The sequence below is a fragment of the Aulostomus chinensis genome, chromosome 15, assembly GCF_037954235.1.
Source record: "Aulostomus chinensis isolate RoL2024-O1b breed Wild chromosome 15, RoL_Achi_v1.0, whole genome shotgun sequence".
In the NCBI taxonomy this organism is placed as follows: Eukaryota; Metazoa; Chordata; class Actinopteri; order Syngnathiformes; family Aulostomidae; genus Aulostomus; species Aulostomus chinensis.
The window spans coordinates 19,006,272-19,027,387 of NC_141334.1; the positions used below are offsets into that span (position 1 = coordinate 19,006,272).

At 41.9% G+C, this 21,116-nt stretch overlaps 2 protein-coding genes across 4 annotated transcripts in view; one reads left to right on the plus strand and one right to left on the minus strand.

Annotated features, from left to right (window-relative positions):
* The first annotated feature begins 2,241 nt into the window (after positions 1-2,241).
* Positions 2,242-6,232, plus strand: spata22 (spermatogenesis associated 22). Of its 2 annotated transcripts, XM_086226517.1 has the most exons (8): positions 2,242-2,465; positions 2,664-2,736; positions 2,905-3,042; positions 4,127-4,304; positions 4,431-4,782; positions 4,868-4,985; positions 5,058-5,155; positions 5,823-6,232. In XM_086226517.1, exons 2-8 carry the CDS (start codon positions 2,697-2,699, stop codon positions 6,012-6,014), a joined length of 1,116 nt encoding a protein of 371 aa, XP_086082643.1. In that variant the 5' UTR covers positions 2,242-2,465; positions 2,664-2,696; the 3' UTR covers positions 6,015-6,232. The 2 variants fall into 2 exon arrangements, with proteins under 2 accessions (XP_086082643.1, XP_086082644.1); XM_086226518.1 differs by having other exon boundaries at positions 2,242-2,736.
* Positions 6,233-6,273: 41 nt separating this feature from the next.
* lhfpl7 (LHFPL tetraspan subfamily member 7) overlaps positions 6,274-21,116 on the minus strand; it is a 99,674-nt gene continuing 84,831 nt past the window's right edge. For both annotated transcript variants that reach the window (XM_086226460.1, XM_086226461.1), the window contains exon 4: positions 6,274-8,469. In XM_086226460.1, the coding sequence (XP_086082586.1) occupies positions 8,243-8,469 (227 nt within the window). In that variant the 3' untranslated portion in view covers positions 6,274-8,242. The remainder of the gene's footprint in view (positions 8,470-21,116) is intronic.

Below are 21,116 nucleotides of genomic sequence, written 5' to 3' on the forward strand. Positions count from 1 at the left end.
TCTTTTTCGTACAGTCCTCCCTAAACTCAGTGATAATCTTCTATCTCAATGTGTTTCTTACTGCTCCTACAGTAATGGCTTGACTCAAGAAAAGATATAAATGCAAAAATCTTTGCAATACTATATGCAATTTTTTAATCTATTTTATAATCTAAAAAGTCAAAAAAAACACGTGTCTGACTAATTTCAGTGTTAAGGAAGCAGGAGGTATGAAAGCTTTGCATCGACATTGCTGCAATACTGTAGGAGCACTCGTTTCACGTCATCCAAACTTTAAAACCTTGCACTCCTGACCTCTGGTGGTGAGAATATGTTCCTGCACAACACACTTTGTGATCCTTGATGTCACTCACCAGCAAATTGATAATCATTTGCAATTAAAAAATAAACACTAGTTGGAAACATGCAGTTCTATTGAAATATGAACTGTAGGAGATAAGTAGAAATGGAAGACTATCATAAAACCCTCCTAAAGGTGAAGAGGTCATTATGATCAGGCCTATATTTATTAAAAGATATTTCACAGAGTTTTACTTATCTTCACATACAATCAAACTTACTTTACATGTCTACAAATTTGAAGTGAGTGAAAACATTATCTACAGTCGAAATAAGTTAGTATGTACCCAAATAATGTTTAAGATAATTAAGCTTCAAATAACAACACCAGGAGAGAGGAAAGTCTGTCATGGTAAATTCACCTGTGCAGTATTCTTCGACCCTACAAAGCGTTTTCCTCAGTAATAAATACATTTTACTCATTTTTTTTGAAAGTTTAATTTTCAGATTATCAATAAAGAAAAAGCCTAAATGTAGTATTTCTTTTAAAAATTCTGTTCATTTTTGTGACCTCTACCTGACCATGCACTAACAGATATTACAGAGCAGAAATCAAGCTGACTGTGTATTAAAATGAGTGGTCTGTGCATCTGCCGCACATCACACGTGGTCAGTCAGGGTTGTGACCTCATGACGATGTGTAGAGGTTGCAGTGAAGGGTGTGGGCTAAATCATTTTAAATCAGCTAGTATTGATCAATTTAACTTTTCTTTTTTTTCTTTCTTGTAATTGAGCTGTGGTAACACACACATTTCCCCGTTGTGGGATCAATAAAGTTCTATCTATCTATCTATTTATCTATCTAGTTTCAAAGCACAGGTGCTGCTGAGATGGTAGAAGGTAGAGGGAGGACCTGAGATGGTAAGTTAATAAGGTCTGATGAACTATGTAGTCTCTCTGTTTTAATCGACTCAAAAAGGAAAAGGGACAGCTCCCTCTTCATAAAGCTGCTGTTGCCATGGTTTCAGAGATAGGGGAAATACTTGTGTGTCATGACCAAAGAGTGGCCTTCAGACTCTCAATAAGGATGTCACCCATATCCAGAAGTCAAGATTAGACTCGGGCTCTGAGCAAAGCTAAGAGCTGCAGAGGCACATCTAACCTTTTGCCTTGTCTTCGCTTGGAGACAATTATCTCTGTAGTTCATCCCACAAGGAGTCAAGTGAGGTCCACAGATGTATAAGTGTGCTGCAGAAAGAAAGAACATACAGATCAAAAACATAAATAGTGTCTTTCACAGATTTTGTCTATGAGTGACCAGGTTCATTTGTAAGTACAGCTTTGAGTCCTGCTTCTATTTCCACTGCATTTACTGCAACATTGATAAATGGTCTCTGACTTGGCGAATTTTGTCATAGACAATTTACACACTCAGAGCTGAATAAATTAATTAATTAGCTTGTTGGAATTCAGGTTCATTCTGTCCATCCGACCATTTACTACCTCTGATCCTGTTAGGGTACGTGGGGCTGGAGCCTATCTCAGCAGCCTTCACACGAGAGGCGGGGTTCACCCTGAACGTGTCAGCAGTTCATCACAGGGCCAACGCATAGAGACAGACAACCATTCACTCTCACAGTCACACCTACGGTCAATTTAGAGTATCAATCAGCCTCTCTTGATGTCTTTGGACTGTGGGAGGAAGCCGGAGTACCTGGAGAGAACCCACACAGGAACAGGGAGAACATGGAGACTCCACACAGAAAGATCCCGTGATCGAGCCGGGGCTCGAATCCGGAACGTTCTTGCTGTGAAGCAACAGTGCTAACCACGGCACCCTCAGGTTCATTCTTATCGAATAATAATGTATTTAATGTTTCGTCCAAAATCATCAGTATATTTTTTCGACCAAAATCATCGCAGGGTAGCCCGTCTGATATCCGAGTTCACCACGGGAGCTTGAACGCAACATCTTGCTCCAGATTTTTTGGCGCGTGTCGCGTCCCAGGGTGCTGAACTGGTTGAGGCTTCCTTTATTTGTTTTTCTACTTTTGCCCGCAGTTGCCCGTTGTTAATATGAAATGTTCTTAGAGAACCAATGAATTATTGAGCACTTTGACATTTACCCTCGTAGTTCGATATCAGCGAGCAATTTTTGCAAATTAGCCCCCCAACACTTAGCTAAGGTAAAGCTAGTTAACTGTTTGAAATTGCTAACAAATTTGGCTAACTTCATTGCTAAAGTGAGAAATTCAACTTGTCTCACTAGAAATGCCTGTCAACCCAAATGATTATACTATTACCCTCTATTGTAGAACCTGTCAGGGGACCAGACTAACTTACAACATCAGTTATTTATGATTTCAATCTGAAATTATTTGCAGCAAATATTAGCTAGCAGCTCCTGATCATCTGCCATGAGGAGACTTGAGAACCAGTCAGCCAGACCAACAGCAGGTGGGATTAATATGGCAGGCTAGTTTATTAGTTCAAACATCTAAACATATTTTTACAAGAAATACTAACGAGCCAGGAGTTTATGTGGCTTTTTTGAGTGTATTCCTATCATTTTCGACAAGCTACAAGCTTCAGCTCGAGCTATTCTTCCACTGCCATCCCCACCAGGCTGCCTCTCTGTGCCACTCTTCAACCAGAAGAAAAGAAATCGCGTTCCTTTAACATCGGCACCGTCTGAGAGTGAATTCTTCTCCCACAGTGAATACTTGGCCAGCCCCAGCTCAGCTGCACCACACAACTCTGCAGGTGAAGCTTTCAGCCACTAACTGTCACTCCATGCAAAACAGAACAAACAAAAGCACTGTTGGAGATTAGTGACCTTGACTAAATTGTGGCAACAAGTTATATCTTGCAGCCTCAGAGTAACTACACTGATGGAATAAGTAACATTTTGTGGCCTCAAAGGGATTTTTCTTTCTCTCTCTCTATCTGTGCCCACAAATCTTTAGGTGTCTTGAGGGCACAAGATATTAGTTCCTATTTTTTATTTAGTTTGGGGGCCACAAGGTATATTTTGTTCAATAATCAACTACATTGAAGGATCAAGTTTGAACTCATGGCCACAAATTGATTACATTAGGGGAACGAGTAATATCTGGTGGCCACTTATTAATAATGTGACAGAAAAATTATGTCTTGTGGCATCAATGAACTAAATTAAGGGAACAAGTTGTATCTTGTAGCCTCAAAATATTTATTTTCCTTATCTATGACCACAACTAATGCAAATCTCTCTATGTCCACTCCAAGACTCAGTACATTTTGCTTGAAATAAAGGACACTTTAATAAATGGTTTCCCTGAGGGGTGGTACGGTGGTGCAGTGGTTTGCACGATCACCTCACAGCAAGAAGGTTGCGGGTTCGAGTCCCGGCTTGAGCACAGGGTCTTTCTGTGTGGAGTCTCCATGTTCTCCCTGTTCCTGTGTGGGTTCTCTCTGGTGCTCCAGCTTCCTTTCTTCCTTCAACCAGTATTAATTGTGATAGCTTTATCAGGCAATTGAGTGTGAAATTCAAATTCCCCTCAAAGGATAATAAAGTAGTCTGAATCTGAATCTGAATCCTCCCACAGTCCAAAGACATCAAGAGGGGACGAGGCTGATTGATACTCTAAATTGACTGTAGGTGTGACTGTAAGTGTGAATGGTTGTCTGTCTCTATGTGTTGGTCCTGTGATGGACTGGTGACCCGTCCAGGGTGAACCCCTCCTCTCACTGCTGGGATAGGCTCCACCCCCTGTGGCCCTTGACAGGATGAGGAAGAAAATGGATGGATGGAGTTTCCTGAGCTATTTGTAAGGAGAGTGTCCTCTGAGTATGACCCTTTCCTCAGGTTCCTATGGATGTTATCAGGCCTCAGCTCCCTTGTCAGGTGGTGATCAGAGTTACCAGGGGAACAAGCGTGTTGTTCCACAACCCACAGTACCCCAGGAATATGGCAGTCACAGACCTGCCCCGACATTGAGATCCTATGCAACCATACCACATCCATGCAAGGTCGGAGGCGCAAGGTGGGTTTACTTGAGGCATTTGTCATGAAACATAATAAAAAATAAATATTGCAAAACAATCTGAAATACAAATTTAGGAGTTTAATTAATATGTTGATTTAAGGACATGTTTATTTTCATTTTCAGCTCTGAGATGGGGAAGCCTAACAGTCTACTGAGACAGCAGCATTCCAGCTCTGTTGATAATTCCTCTCAGGGCAAATATCAAGCCTCCTGCAGCAGTGAGAGTGCACGCATCAAGCAAACATCCTCCACCGCGCTGTCTCCAATGGGTCAGAGGTCATCTTACAAACCAGCCAGTCTGCCTTACCAGCAGCTTAGACCTCCGCTTCCTCCTGTCCCACCCCCCAGCAGGCCCTCTGCTTGTGCTACACATTCACAAAAAACCTGGGCCTTTACCAACAGCTTTGGCCAGCAGAGTTCCTCCTCTAAGGAGATTAGCAGTACAAATAAACATCAGAGTCTTCGACAAACCCAGGTAGGAAAATTGATAATATTGAGAAATTGTCTTAATGCCTCATGGTTTTGTCAGTACCCCCCCCTTTTTTTTTTTTGTTTAACAGGATGAATCAACAAAGCCAGAGATTGAGAACACACTCCGGATCTTGACTGCAGTTATTGGCGGCATGAGACACTGGAGCCAGTTTAAGGACAAAGTGCCATACTTATTTGAGATATTTGGTGAGTTCAACAGGAGTTGCAGCTCTTCCCCCTGAAGCTCTTTTACTATTGCAGCCTGTGCTGTGCCCTCAGCTACTCTAGACTCTGCTGTCACGATGGGGCACCAAGGAGCCAAGAACTTCCTCATGAGGAATGGGAAGGAGGTTGTGCAGTGTGTCTTCTATGAAACTGTAAGTCAGGTGTCAATACTTTCTCTGGAAGCAGTTTTTTTTGCCTTTCAGGTGCTCCCAAATAGGTGTCTCGAGTTCACGAAGACGTTCTTTCCCTATCTGCATCACTTCTTTGTGACTCCAGAATACACAAAGAACCAGCCACGTGTATTATGCTTGAAGTTTATGACAGCTGATGGTAATAACAGCACACCTGTCATCATCATCATCATCATCATCATGTAGTCCCTTCTTTATCCGCCTGTGTGCTCAGTAATATCAGAAAAAGCACATGAGTGTTTGTGAACATTTCTGATCTGGTTTGCTGTTGTGTGTAGTTTTTGCTATGCAGCAGGACTAGATTCAAGCCCAACATAGCATTCTGCAATCACAGGCACGTGATGCAGTGGTGAAAAAAAAATGTCTGCATGAGCTCAAAACGTCTATGCGAATACCTGAAATGCAAAAAAAACCTTTTTGCGTGAAGTATGGTATGAAGAAGTACATCTCAGGGCAATGAGAGTGTCTTATTTGCTTTGAGTTGTCTCTGCTTCAGTCAGTTGAGTTAATGGCTTTTTAGTAAAGATACTCAGTGTTATCCATGTTGGTTGAATATCAATATAAAACTGAAGCACTGGAAATACAAAATGCAGCAGTGGAATCTGAATTGGTGCACCTTTTGCAACAGGAGCAAGAATTGCCGCGCCTCATCCGTGGTCAAGTTCATCGCTGTGTTGGTAACTATGACCGCCACAGAGACACGCTGAGGTGTGTGTCTGTCAGACCCGGGCAGCCTTCAGAGCAGAGGAACGCTCAGGAGGCCATCAAAGCCTGCGATGCAGAGATGAGGGCACTGGTCAAATTACTCAGGGAGGTGTGAGCGCAAATAAATAAACACATCAGTAGAATGTGCAGCTGCTGGGCTTAGTGGCCCGCAGTCCTGATGGTTAGAAGTCCTGCTAGTTTGAAAAAGCACGTTCAACATGACCGACGTTTTTGGTCCTGTCACAGTTTCAAATACTTGTCTCACCGGAATGTTCTGTTGAAGATTTTCTTACATCCAAATGTGAAATAAACATATTTACAATGAATTTATCCACAACCTTAACGCAAAGCCTCCATTTGAATGATTCATGAAATATTTTTATTACAAAGAAAGTTCACAGAACAGCCAACATTGTTTCGAGGTTAGTTCAGGTAAAGCAAACACGATGAGGTAATATTTCAAAATATATCTTTGAAAAACAGGCAGTTAAGACTGAACATGATATCAAGTACAGTTAGTTTATTTACAGTCAAACATCACAATGGAAAAAAAAACAAAACAGGATTTCTACTCTACCAAAAACACTTTCACCAGTGCCGAGACTTTACACACAATGGTTCAACGTAGAGGGGGATAAGTCCAGTGCAGCCGCTCCCTCGCTACCAACGTTCCTCTCCTGACTGTCTATCAAATATGGCAACATGGTCACTGTCATTTTCTGCATGTCAGGATGTGTCATTTTGGCAACCCAAATTTTGGAAGTATGTAACCTATTAGTAGAATCATTATCTCACACTAATAATACACATAACACCAGTAGAAAAGGGGAAAAGTCTGGTTGGAGGAATCTGGCAGTGTGCAGGAACAGTAGGTGGGGAACTAGACATTTTGTCTTTGGAACACGGCGGGGACGGTGCCAGCGCTTAAAAGGAGAAGTGGGGTGACGAAAACACTCTTAACACATTAGCATATTTGAGAAGCTAATTATTTTTTACTCACAATGTGAATAGCTCAGCACAGATAACTAAAGTCAATTTGTACAGCTCCCTGCTGCACCACTCAAAATTTAAAGACAAGGATGCCAAGTAGTAGAAGTCATGTTTTAGCTGCGTGTCACAACCTTTTCATACAGCAATTCATGTGATTTACCTCTCTGAGATAATTGGTGAAATGTCTCAGGGAATAACTGAAAACAAGTACATGGCTGTTGCCTCCAAGGATTACAAGACGTCACCCTTTTTCTTTTTTTTTTCCACAAGAACATTTTCCCAAGTGAATGAGATCATACTGCATCAAGTACCCAGAGGAAAAAAATAAATTAAAAAAATACTTCACTCAACAGGATCCACGGTTTTGTTTTGTTGTTGTTTTTTTTTGTTTTTTTAAGCAGAAAGAGATGATAACCTGATAATCGTATTAAACACTTGTCTTGTTAAAAGGCACAAGTTGGTCACGTCACATTAACACCGAGATCAATTGTTCTACCATTAACAAACTTTATCTTTTCATGCACTTTTGACAAAACCCCCACATCTCCCTGACCATTGCAATCATTGGTTGTCCTGAATCGAGTGTTAAGTATATTATTTCTTGAAGACAGAAGAAATTGTTTATGTTAAACCAGCAAGTTACACTACACAAATCATTTGGGGGTGGGGGGGACTGACTGAGGATGGCAAGATTACATTTTGACAGCGCTGTTCTGAAACCACCACTTATGACTGGCTTGCAGCTTGTTTAGAAGAGACCGATTTCTATGCGTCCCTGCTAGCAGGTCAGATGCTGCGTCTTCTGAGTGACAGTATCTGGAAGCATCTTCAAAAATGCTTCAAAGTCCCAGAGTTCTCCACATCAGTTTGGACCCTTTAGCCCTGTTAGATCCAGATTAGCTAAACAGTCCAACAACCTCAGCACAACCCACCATTTCCTCAGAGTCAAGACACGTGGACCCAGTATTAGCCTCAGTCTTCAGCCGCTCCAAGTGTCTTATGTTCTTCAGAATGTCTTTATCAAACATTTGACTGATTGACAGCCACACAATAATCCCATGCTTCCAATCTCTTAATCCAGTTTTGGAATGTTTCACTTTTTGACTTGTTAAACACAAAGAAGAACAGTAGAAAAAAAAAACACTTTTATCATCATCTCCTTTAAACAGATAAGTCAAAGTCATGATGGTAAACAAGATTAATGTGTTATTCTAACATAAAACATTTTCCTTTGAATGTACAGAATTTGCATTCAGGAAGACACAGTTTGTCAATGAGGCTTCTTCTCCGGCAGCGTGGCGCTCCCGTCCCAGATAGCGGTCAGCAGGGGAAAACTCACTTAATTTTCATCAACTATAACAGAGTGGGCAGGGGGGTGGGTGACAGCTGCTCCTTCGGTGCATATTTGGCAAAAAAGGGCAAAAAGACAGTGAGCATGACTCCAACAATAGCCAGCATGTAGCCCCAGCCGATCTTACACTCGCCAGCGTAGTAGATGTCAGAGTCCCCGCAGAAGGAGCGCACTAGTGAGGAGTTCAGACCGAAGGGGTAGACCAGCAGTCCAGCTGCCATGATGAACACTGCAGAGAGAGAGAGAGAGAGAGAGAGGGGTGATGTTTCTACAGTTCAAGTCACACCAGGTGTTCATCCTATCGCTGATAGAATATCAGTCAAATGTCACACTTTTAAAAGGTAAACCGGATGAAGAAACACATTTTCTCATTTGACCTCCCAAATAAAATAAAGGGGCTTGTTTGTTGTTTGCCCAGGTTGTGATCTGTCTTTGTGATCACCTGATCACAGCAGAGTGGAATTCCATGCGTCACATGCTTTTGCTTTGAATAATTCACAGATGAAACCGTCAGCGGTTGTAACTTTTGAGGAAAACGATAAACTACATTGATGAACATCACTGTAAAAACTTCCATCTGCACGGTTGAATACCACGAAAGTGGGACAAGTTTTTTTTGTTACTTTTTTTCCCCCAATTTTTTTTCTAGGGTCATTGATGGATGAGGGTTTCCAACAGGCCAATGCAAAAATAAAAAAAAAAATAAAATAAAAATCTCTTACAATTTTTCCATACATTTGGAATGTTCTTTGCAAACATTAATTCATATTACATTTTTCCTTCATGCGATTTTACTGGGTTCTTTTGGTCCGCATGAATTTGCAGTGAGCTTAAAAGATGTCATGTCATGCCACTGTATTTTATCATAAAATTTCCTGAACACGCTCAGCACTTTTAAAAGTCCTCAGTAATTGAAAATATTAATAATGAAATTATTTCCATTTGTTTAGAGTTGTTTTAAATGATCTTAGATTTTTGTGATGTCACAATCACCTTCATAAATAGTCATAATTCTATATAAATCCCCCAAAATATTCAATCATTTATTTTGAATTTATAATTTAAAAATGTATTATTGGCCATGCCACATGATAGGTGGTTTCCCTGAATGGCATGAAGGCCTATTTCATAAGAAAAAAAATAGAGAAATAAAATACATATGGCGAATAAAGCTCTGGCACATTTTCACAGACTTTTCATCAACATGCATTTTTCATAGAAAGTGAAGTAAAAATGTCACCAAAAAGATTGAAATCCTGATGACCTGCAGGACTGGTGTACCCACCAGGAGCCACTCAGTGGCAGTAGAGGCTTTGTAGAAAAGGCTGATGGTCTGACTTGAGCATCAGGTGTGTAATTTTGAGCTCAAGCTCCTCTGTTTGAGCTGAGACATGTGATTCCTCGTATAAAAATCAAAAAGTGTCCATGGATGGAACAGCAAGAGAGCCAATAATGACCTGTTATTGAACGGCTCACATCTCCTTATATCTGCTTCTCATCTCATCCAGGCCTTGGTCAGGAATCAGTTCTCTCACACTCCCTCCTCAGCGCCCCGGCAGTCAGAGAGCATCTCGCTTTTACAAATGAAGTCAAGTCGTTCAGCTCATGGTGCCAAGTTATCAACTGCGCTGCTGCTCTTAAATGTTCTGTGTGCCTGCTGTGTTTTTTTGTCACAATGCAACGTGTCGGACTGCTTTAGCCCTGGAGACAACTATCATATTTGCCACCAGTCTGTTTTAATTGTAGCAGATGTTGCTTGTCCTGCTGTCAGGGACAATCAAAGGAGAATGACGGTCATGCGGGAGCCTCCATGCAACAGCTGTATAAATCAAATCAATATTTGTATGGGCAATGAAAAATTGTAGCAGGATGGAAGTAATGAGGAAGGAAGCTTTCTCTGACATTCTAGTAGCACAAAGGGACTGTGGGGAAGTGTTTGCTTTGTTTAGCCTGCTGTGGTGGTGTGTCTCTGTGGAGTTGGCTGAGGGTCTAATTCTAAGCAGACCCTCCCCAGTGCCCAAGGGTGGTGCCAATCCTCCTGGAACAACCCCGTCCCCTCTGAGGAGGTTTCTTTCCCACTAAAGCTAGATGCATTTTGTTGTTGTTGTTGTTGTTGTTGTTGTTGTTGTTGTTGTTTTTGGGCACCATTTAAGACCATAGAAAGCCTAAAAATCTGTTTAAGGAAAAGCATGATAGCTGTCAAGGGGAAAAAATTTGCAAACTCTCCAGTGGTTCGTCTGTGTCTTCATTATTCAGCCGTACGCTCAGCAATCCACAAACACAATCCTAGAGCCAACACCTCTATTTTGACACAGTAGCGCCACCTGCTGGCACTTTCGGGTGAACCAAGCTTATTCACCGCGCAGAGCCGGAGGGGTCATAGTTGGGTTGTTTTCAGCTCTAATCAAAGTGTTTGGGGAACCACAAGCAGGTACTAAGACAGTGTGGTGTGGTGTGTTGTCACAGATTGTAATGTAGCACATTATGGACAACATATCAGTGGGCCAGTGTTAAAAATCTAAATCATCCAGCAAACTACTTAAGAGTGAAACTGCTTTGTCATTGACAAGCTGCTACCAAGACACGCTGAATCAGGATAGAGTATTTTATAAAAGTCGATGTCCTTAAGTGAAACAAATCAATTACTCGCAAACTCGGAGACACGCCTTGAATGGATGACACAGTATCACTTTCAAATATTCAGGAGTGTTTCCTCTGACGAGCGTCAGGTCGACAGGTTGTATCAATCTGTCTGGATGAGATAAGCTTCATGCCAACAAGTCCTCAGTGAGAGAAGATTGGATCCATTACATCATGAAAGGGAGATGAAGTTACAACAAGCTCTAAGTTGTACACAAGCCTCCAGTCGAAGTTGGGAGGGAAAAGGTGAAACAGTATTCGTGGACAGGCTTCATTTCAGCGGGGTCTCACAGGGTCTAATCCAGAGAGGAATGGACAGCATGATGAAAGAGCCTGACATGACACCGGGATGTCATGCAGGGAGACTGAAGCCGGAGCGTTTTCATTACTTGTGCAAGGATATGCAACCAGCGTGTGTATGAACCTCTGCCCCACATGGCTGACGGACAGCCTTTGTGCTTCAGACTTCATTGGCTAAGATCATTAAATCATCAGGAGACAGCCTCTGACATCACTCTGTGTTTGTATGCCTCTGTGATGGACACAGACGGAGGCACTACAATTGCAGGTTGTCCATTTCCAGCTGTACACGGATCACACGTCCCATTCTCATTCATGAGATATGTCTGGAACACCATAGAAATTTCTCCAACACCCTTGAGAGACTTTGTAAAATTTGGTAAAAATGTCCACATGGACTCGAGGATGAACTAAAAAGATTTTGCCAGCATAAGGTAAATGTCACGTCACTTAAGAGGAATGCCATATGTCAGGAGCGCCTTGAGAGAATTTCTTCAAATTTGGCACAAACATACACTCGGACTCAAGAATGAATTAAAAATATTGTGGTGGCCATAGTTAAGGGTCGCTATGCCAAGCACACATAAACCACAATGTTATATTTCTAGTTTCTGATGATCTATTTATAATTAAATTCAGACAAGAGTAGTTGTGAAATGAACTTACAGAATGAGCTTCATCAGGAGAAAGAGACCAGTTTGAATAGCCAGCGGTGCGGTCGTGATTCACGCTTCTAACTCAGTGACAGGGGTTTGAAAGAGCCGTTCACGGAGCAGCCACCAGGCACACACAAGACTTTCCATCATTTAGAGCCCAACAGCCTACAGTGCGCTAACCTTGTAACCACACAATCAATGGTCTGCATTTGTAGGAGCTCAGACACGCAAGGAGCTTGGCCACACCTTCACCCTCCAGAGGAGAGAGGACTTGAGGAGAAGAGTTGTGAAGTGAGCATGTCAACTGCTGATCAGATGAGACTGCTGAGTGCCTCTGAGTATGTGACGTTATCATAATGGCTCCGAGATGAGACGGTGAATAATGGAGAGACCTCTGGTTAGCTGGGCTCTGAAGTGTCCCAGTTTCAGGGGAAACCTTACAAAGACAGCCAAAAAGAGAGGGGGACATGTAATCTTCTGGAGAAGCTTCTCAGATAGTGAAGTTCTTTCTCAAATTTCAGCTGAACATGGACCTGCTTCTGAACACACTTCTTCAGTTCCCGTTCTCATTCATAATTTGGCTGTTTACCTCCTTATAATCTGTTAATTGTTCACAAAACATCCCTGGTTAGCTTGTAGGCACATTCAGACTTCAGTTTCAGCCAGAAGAGAGCTGGATGTTATTAGATTGAGTCTGTTTTCACTGGTAGCTGCAAGGCTGCCAAGGCCTTTGTGAATAAAAATGAATAGTAAACACCTCTATGTGTATAAAGGTGTGTTTTGTGTATGCATCCTCGGCAACAGGCGGCAGAAACCAAATTAAATAAAGGAGGAGGACAGGGTATTGTACTGCTGCACAAAGACAGTGCAGCTTTTACCAAATGAATGAACTAAATTAACCTTGAATCTCTTTCTCAGAGGTGTAGCGAGACATGGAAAGCTGCTGCCTGAGCAGGTGTAACGGCTTCACAGCAGTGAGAGTGAGAGATGGAGATTGAATGGGCTGGTGGGGCAGGAAGGTGTGTGATAACCTGGCACCCAAGCGTGACACTGAATCAATTTCTTCACAGAACTCCTTCATAGAAAGCGACTTTCTTACAAAAAAAACCTTGACACGCACACACCAGCTGCAAGGTTGCTCTTCTATCACATTTCCATGTCTGAGGTCATCTGGAGAAATCTAGTCAGTCTGAATCTACTCTTGGCTGAAAATGCCAGAAATCCAATATACAGTAACCTTAGATTCCTCAATTGTATTCTTCCCAAGATAGCATTTCATTCTGTGAGTTTCATGGCTCTTTTATTCATTGTGTGAAATATATTAGGTGGACTGCTTATTGTCACCCAGACGGAGAGAGACACCTGTCCTGATCGAAAAACCTGCAGCAGCACAGGAACCTCTCAGTGCAGCAAAAGCAAAGTTCAAGATGGCAGGACAAAAGCAAACCACACTGTATTATTAATGTCATGTCCATGCATGGAGTGGTGTTCTTTGTTTGCCTTGTGTCTGTTGTTTCCTGGATTCCTGTTTTATTTTGAAATTTAACTCTCCTCTCGTTTCTGGTAACTTCCTCTTCCCCCTGATCTCGTTGATTTATTTCAGGAATTCCATTCGAAAGTGAAACTTGTATAGTGCACACATTCATTCCACACAGACTGATCAAGTGTTTATTTCTTATAATTTTGATGATTATGACCGACAACTAATGAAAATCCAAAATTCAGTATCTCAGAAAGTTAGAATATTACTTGTAAAGTATGAGCATGTACAGCACTCGATACTGAGCGGGACTCCTCTTGCCTGAATTACTGCAGTATTGCGGCGTGGCACTGCTCAGGTGGTAGGAGAGCCCAGGTTGCTCTGACAGTGGCCTTCAGCTCTTCTGCCTTGTTGGTCTGGCGTGTTGCATCTTCCTCTTCACAATAGCACATAGATTTTCTACAGGGTTGAGGTCAGGCGAGTTTGCTGGCCAATTAAGAACAGGGATACCATGGTCCTTAAACCAGGTACTGGTAGCTTTGGCACTGTGTGCAGGTGCCAAGTCCTGTTGGAAAATGAAATCTGCATCTCCAGGAAGTTGGTCAGCAGCAGGAAGCATGAAGAGCTCTAAAAGTAGACGGCTGCGTTGACCTTGGATCTACGAAAACACAGTGGACCAACACCAGCAGATGACATTACACCCCAGACCATCACGCACTGTGGAAACTTTACACTGGACCTCAAGCAATGTGGATTCTGTGCCTCACCTCTCTTCCTCCAGACTCTGGGACCTTGATTTCTAAAGGAAATGTAAAATTTACTTTCATTAGAGAACATAACTTTGGACCACTCAGCAGCAGTCCAGTCCTTTTTGTCTTTAGCCCAGGCAAGACGCTTATGACGCCGTCTCTTGTTCAAGAGTGGCTTGACACAAGGAATGCGACAGCTGAAACCCATGTCTTGCATACGTCTGCGCGTAGTGGTTCTTGAAGCACCGACTCCAGCTGCAGTCCACTCTTTGTGAATCTCCCCCACATTTTTGAATGGGTTTTGCTTCACGATCCTCTCCAGGGAGCAGTTATCCCTATTGCTTGTACACTTTTTCTACTTCATTTTTTCCTTCCCTTCGCCTCTCTATTAATGTGCTTGGACACAGAGCTCTGAACAGCCAGCCTCTCAATGACTTTGGCAATGACTTTTCGTGTCTTGCCCTCCTTGTGTAAGGTGTCAATGGGCCTCTTTTGGACAACTGTCAAGTCAGCAGCCTTCCCCATGACTGTGTAGCCTACAGAACCAGACTGAGAGCCCGTTTAAAGGCCTGTGCAGGTGTTTTGAGTTAATTAGCTGATTAGAGTGTGGCAGCAGGTGTCTTCAATACTGAACCTTTTCACAATATTCTAATTTTCTGAGACACAGAATTTGGGATTTTCATTAGTTGTCAGTTATAACCATCAAAATGAAAAGAAATAGACACTTGAAATATATCAGTCTGTGTGGAATGAAAGTATACATTATACAAGTTTCATTTTTGGATGGAATTACTGAAATAAATCAACTTTTCATGATATTCTAATTATGTGACCAGCACCTGTAGTCTGCACCTCCCTTTGTCTGGTGCTGGTTCATCTTGTCCTTGGTGTCAAACCGTGCTACGCCAGTCCATGTCACGTTAAGTCTGTGCCTTTTTTTTGATACTTTGTCTAGTCAGGTTTTTGGGGGTTTTTTTTTTCCATGCCATGCTCATTGTCTTGTTTGAACTTTGCATTTCTTTGTAACTTAGTTTAGCTAAGTATTCCTCATTTGAATGATTTTCAGTTGTCTTTGTTATTAAACTTCCTTTATCCTGACCCTTGCCTGGGAGTTGTGGGAATGGGTTCACTTCCAAGCTAAAGTCGCGACAATTAATTTGCAAAATGGTGTGAACATCCCATAAAGTTGCCTTCGTTAAATATTATTTAAGCTTTTACATAGTTTAAACATTATTTGTTTCACTGACAATAAAGTGGGGTTTTTTTGTAAGGTGCTTCCAGCACATTAAAGGTAAAGTTTCATGTGAAGGTGCATAAACAGCAAATAACAGAACTTTTTTTAAAATTTAAAATTTATTGTATTATGTGGGTTTTTTTTAAATTAAAAAATAATTTGCACGTGTAATAAGGCAAATTAATGATTTTCAGGCCCAACTTTGAGAAGTTTTGTGGGACTCAGGGTGGAGAATAACAGGCGGACAGAAGCTTCATTCATGCTGCCTGACTTCAGTAAAGAACAGACACTGTTTCATCATCAGATGTCAGCAAAAGGAAGACAGTCCATCCATCCATCCATCCATTTTCTACCGCTATCCTGGTAAGGGTCATGGGGGGTGGAGCCTATCCCAGCAGCCTTCAGGTGAGAGGCGGGGTTCACCCTGGACAGGTCACCAGTCCATCACAGGACCAACACGTAGACAGACAACCATTCACTCTCACAGTCACACCTACGGTCAATTTAGAGTATCAATCAGCCTCGTCCCCTCTTGATGTCTTTGGACTGTGGGAGGAAGCTGGAGTACCAGAGAGAACCCACACATGAACAGGGAGAACATGCAGACTCCACACTGAGCCCGAGCCGGGACTCAAACCCGGAACCTTCTTGCTGTGAGGTGACAATTCTAACCACTGCACCACCGCGCTGCCCAGGGAAGGCAGTGAAAATAAAAATAAGTTATATAAAACACTGGAATGTATGAGACTAATTATGTCCTACTTTCTGTCCAGTCAGGTGAGACAAGAGTAGGGAGTTGTAGAAACACAAAAAGTAAAAGAAGTGCTGAGTCTGTTAGTGGCACACGTGTCACAAACCCCCGCCCTCCCAAGACGCGTCATATTTGGCTGCAGTCCAAGCAGGACACATTTTCTCATTTTCTGCTGCTACTTTAAAGACACACACACACACACACACACACACACACACACACACACACACACACACACACACACACACACACACACACATTAGACTGAAGCCTTACATAACCACATACCTGTTTAATGTCACAGCACCTCCAACGGTAAATGCGTCAACACGGCAGAAAAAACATACACAACTCTGAAGTCTTTTTCAAGCTGAATCTTATGCAGCAACTCTGGTATCAACTGAGAGACTTGCAAATATCTTCACACACACTTTAAATGAACATACTCATATTTTGGTAATCTGTGCTCCCAGTTTTTCAACCAATGGTCACAGTCTGGAGTAACAGTTTGTAAATTAACTGATGGGTCTAATAAAAAAAAAAAACAACAACAAAAAAACAATTTAATCTGCTCCTAAATCTGGATGGCAGACATTTGTTTGATATCAGAAGAAAGATGTCCTCAATGTGGCCATGAAAAACATTGGCACTGTTTTCAAGTGCAGTTTCCAGCGGCCACACATCATAAACCTGTTCCCACAGATTACGGATCCTAATTCACACTTAGATTGCATGTCCATGTCTACAGTTTCAAATCTGTGTACGGGGGGCCTGGATTGGTTAATCCAGAGAAAAGATTTTCACATCTTTAATTTTTCTACACTGACAGCACCTTTGAATGTCTTCTTTCCTCCAGGCAACATTGTCGTAAATTATTCTCAGTGTTTTCGATACATTAAGTAGATCTGCACTTAAAATGCAACTGCTCCAGATGATATATGGCCTCATATACTGTATCTTACATAATTCTCCTGTCAGAAAAACAGCACCCAAAGCATGACCTTCTTAGCTGAAATATCAAAACATACCTAATAAATCTACTGGAGCTTTGCAAACACAGCTGTCATTTACTTGTGTTGCAGTCCACGTTTATCACCGAACAAACGCGAGACAAGAAAAATATGCCTCAAAATGCCAAGAAGTAGTGCTTAATTACAGATGCAGGCCTGAGGCGCTACATCACAAGAGCTGTATTCCACAGTGTCACGTTCTTATCACCTTGTTTCTGCCTCCCTTCCTTCCATATCTTGCGTTTTCCATAAATAGCCCAGGTGAGTTGTTCCCCAACTATTCCCATGTAGACAATAATAACCCAGATATGATCAGGCGAACTGATTTAAATGAGGTGCTGATTTACAGCAACAGCCCAGGGCTGTAAACACAGCGGGTGACCCACATACACACACAGACAGCCACACACACACACACACACACACACACACACACACACACACACACACACACACACACACACACACACACACAGTATAGATACTGGCATATACAAACATTTACATATTACATGTACATAAGGGTGGAGACTTTTCTTAACATCTATTAGGAGTTCAGTTTCTTTATCTGTACCTGTAAATTAATTTGGTCTGCGGTAGAACAAAGAGAACGCATCAAACTTGATATATTAACAGTTACTGTTACAGCTAACCTGATAATAAACAGAACAAGATTGTTCAAAATAGAAGAACCAAAACTAAGTCAATAGTGGCATTTAAGTGTGAATAGAAGTTGAAAATCCAGCAGAATTAATAAATAAAGACCAGCGTAAATAAGATACAATTCTTTAAAAAAAAAAAAAAAAGGATAAAAAATTGAATTGATGTTGCTTCTATCGCATCTGTCACATTTTGGATGAATGTTTTGAAAAGCATTAAGGACTGACTGTGTTCATCACAACTGTGGGTGGAAAAAAAACAAGATTATATGATAAATAAGATGTTCAGTTTTGTTTTTTAAAAGGATTTTATTTAAAAGTGAATAAAGTCGCTGCCTTTAAAAAATACACGTGACCGACATTGAACAGGCCTTCAAACTTGTGTGTATGTTATTGTAGAGCAAGAGAGCTGTGACCTACGGTAAAAGTTCGATTTTGCATGGAGGAGCAAACAAATGTGTCCACTATGTAGATACAGGAAGTGATACATCATCATCAGCATTTTTTTTTTTATTTAGGTCAAATGATGTTTGCTGCACATTGCTAACATGTGATTGTCCAGGTGGTCCCTACAACAGTTGGAGGGGCAAACGCTTTGCTCAACACAGGCTTACCAGTTTATATCTGGGAGATTAGGGTCTAAACAGCTTAATTTAATCACTCTGTGTGTGTGTGTGTGTGTGTGTGTGTGTGTGTGTGTGTGTGTGTGTGTGTCCGTGTGCGTGTGCGCGCTATGATGAAAGCATAACAAAGGCCAGTGCATGTCAGTGTTGTCTTTGTAGGAAATTGCCTTCTTTCAGAAGGAGAATGTCCATTTCCCTCTCTATCTCACACAGGCGATGAAGATGGCAAGGCATCCCTGGCACCATGGAGAGGAAGAGAGAAGCACAGCCAAGATGAAGGAATAGAAAAGAACGTGCCTGAGACACAGACAATGGACTCCTCTAGCCGGAGAAGCAGTGGAAGCCACAGCACAGGCTGCAACAGGTGGTCCTTCAGTGTCTCCTGAGTTCATGTGCACTCAGTTTGCTCCCACTGTTCCATTTGTGCTGGAGGTGAGGAATTGTAGCGTGAAAAATGAAAGTTTCTGAGTTGTCGGGAGTTGAGCTGTGCCAGCGATGAATCTCCAGGTAGTCTGCTGGGATCAGGTGGAGCGTGGGCACAAACAGCAGGAATTCCATCCTAATGTGATGAGATGTGCTCTCATCTGCTCACAGCCACGTTGATAATTAAGCTCAGTGAGCCTCTGGGAAATTATAATGACACTCGTTCTAGTACCAACATCTTTCAAAACATTTGGATTAAGGAGATCACATACATGGTGGGAAGAAAAATGCGCTTCCCTCATAAATGTTTCTGGAGAAAATAAAGAAGGAGAGGCAGAAAAAAGGAAGTAAGTTTTCACTGGATTCGCTGAAGTAGATAGTTTGGCTCACGTGGCTTTGCTTGCACATTTTTGTGCATAAGAAGGATTTAGGAGAATTTAATAAGGGAAAGACAGTTGAGAGGGCTGTCCTGGTCCATTGGGGAAGGGCATGTCCTCCACACGAACTCAAAGACAGACCACAGAAAGATGGAGGCGTTACACACATATTACCACCTGATACATAGGGAAAAAGAAAGCAAATTCCGAGACCCCAGCTGAGAATATCTCCAATGCTGTTTTTTTCTGAGACTTTCAAAGAGAATACCAAACCATGGGCACTAATGTCAACCCAAAAAAGAAAAAAAAAAAACCTGGTGACCTTGAGCTCACTACGAAAAGGGGGAGGGAATGAGAGAGATGATGAGGAAATAAAATACAGAGAGTTGTGAGAGATTAGCTGGGCAATAAAATGGCTTCTGCTATCTTTAGAATGAGCAGGTCTGCCTGCACTGGTCAATCAGAGCTGAGTAATAAGTCTGTTTATCACTCACACTGCTCCACACACACACACACATACACACACGCACACACACACGCGCGCACACACACACACACACACACACACACACATACACACACACACACACTGCAAATGGACACAGACCCTAAATGATTTATCTTGGAGCTTAAATGATTCTCACCAGGGCAGTTGCTGTATGTTGACATATTGTAAAAACCCTCAATAGATCAGAACACCCCACTCTCATGTAAAATGACCTCTAAAGACTTTAATACATGGTGGTGACACAATATTTTCTTTTGGAAATTATCATCATATGATGCCATTATGGCGGCACGGTGGTGCAGTGGTTAGCACTATGGCCTCACAGCAAGAAGGTTCCGGCTCCAGCACAGGATCTTTCTGTGTGGAGTCTCCATGTTCTCCCTGTTCCTATGTGGGTTCTCTTTGGTACTCCAGCTTCCTCCCACAGTCCAAAGACATCAAGAGGGGACGAGGCTGATTGCTACTCTAAATTGACTGTAGGTGTGACTGTGAGTGTGAATGGTTGTCTGTCTCTATGTGTTGGCCCTGTGATGGACTGGTGACCTGTCCAGGGTGAACCCCGCCTCTCACCCGTAGCTGCTGAGGTCCCCCGCGGACCTTAACAGGAATAAGCGGAAGAAAATGGATGGATGGATGGATGATGCTATTATACAGTTGTTGCTATTGAACAAGAACTTAATGCTGATTGATTTAAATGGGCAACATTTCTCTGATTGCACCATGTAATCGGGTTTTAAGAGGTCAAGGTCATTTCAGTTATTTTCTGTGAGGTTGCCTGGGACGAATGAATAATTCTCCAGCTGATGTTATACACACTTAGTACATGAATTGAAATAATAAAAATAGATCCATATACTGCATGAAAAAGCTGGAACCATGGGATGGTTAGCTTAAATAAGCTTAAAGACTAGCTAAAACGAATTAAACAAACTAAAGGCTAGCAAGGTTTGAAAGCAAACCTTGAAAACCACAACTTCTGCTTTGTTGAACAAGTTGAATGCAAGATATGCATTCACAAGTTTTACAGGTGCTGGCATCATCTCTTCAGTATTATTCTGCTGTGATAGATGTTTCCAGTTTATATGCTAATAAAAGTGGCTACTAGCTGGAACTTCATATGCTAATCCAACAGACAATTATTCAATCTAACACAAAGCAAATTTCACAGAAGCATATTTCAGTTTTTCCTTATCAAACTTTAAAAGGTTTGGCTTAAGTTAAAACAAAGGGATTTTTGCAGCCCTGAAACAAAGATCAAGGTGTGTGTGTATGTGTGTGTGTGTGTGTGTGTATGTGTGTGTGTGTGTGTGTGTGTGTGTGTGTGCGTGCATGTGCGCGCGCACGCTGATCCATCTGAACTCATGCTTATCATGCTGAATCTCCATCCTGGGAGCACTGAAGCGATGATGACACATGAATCTCACAGACTGCAGCCAATCTATCAACTTAATTAGTTCCATTTCCAT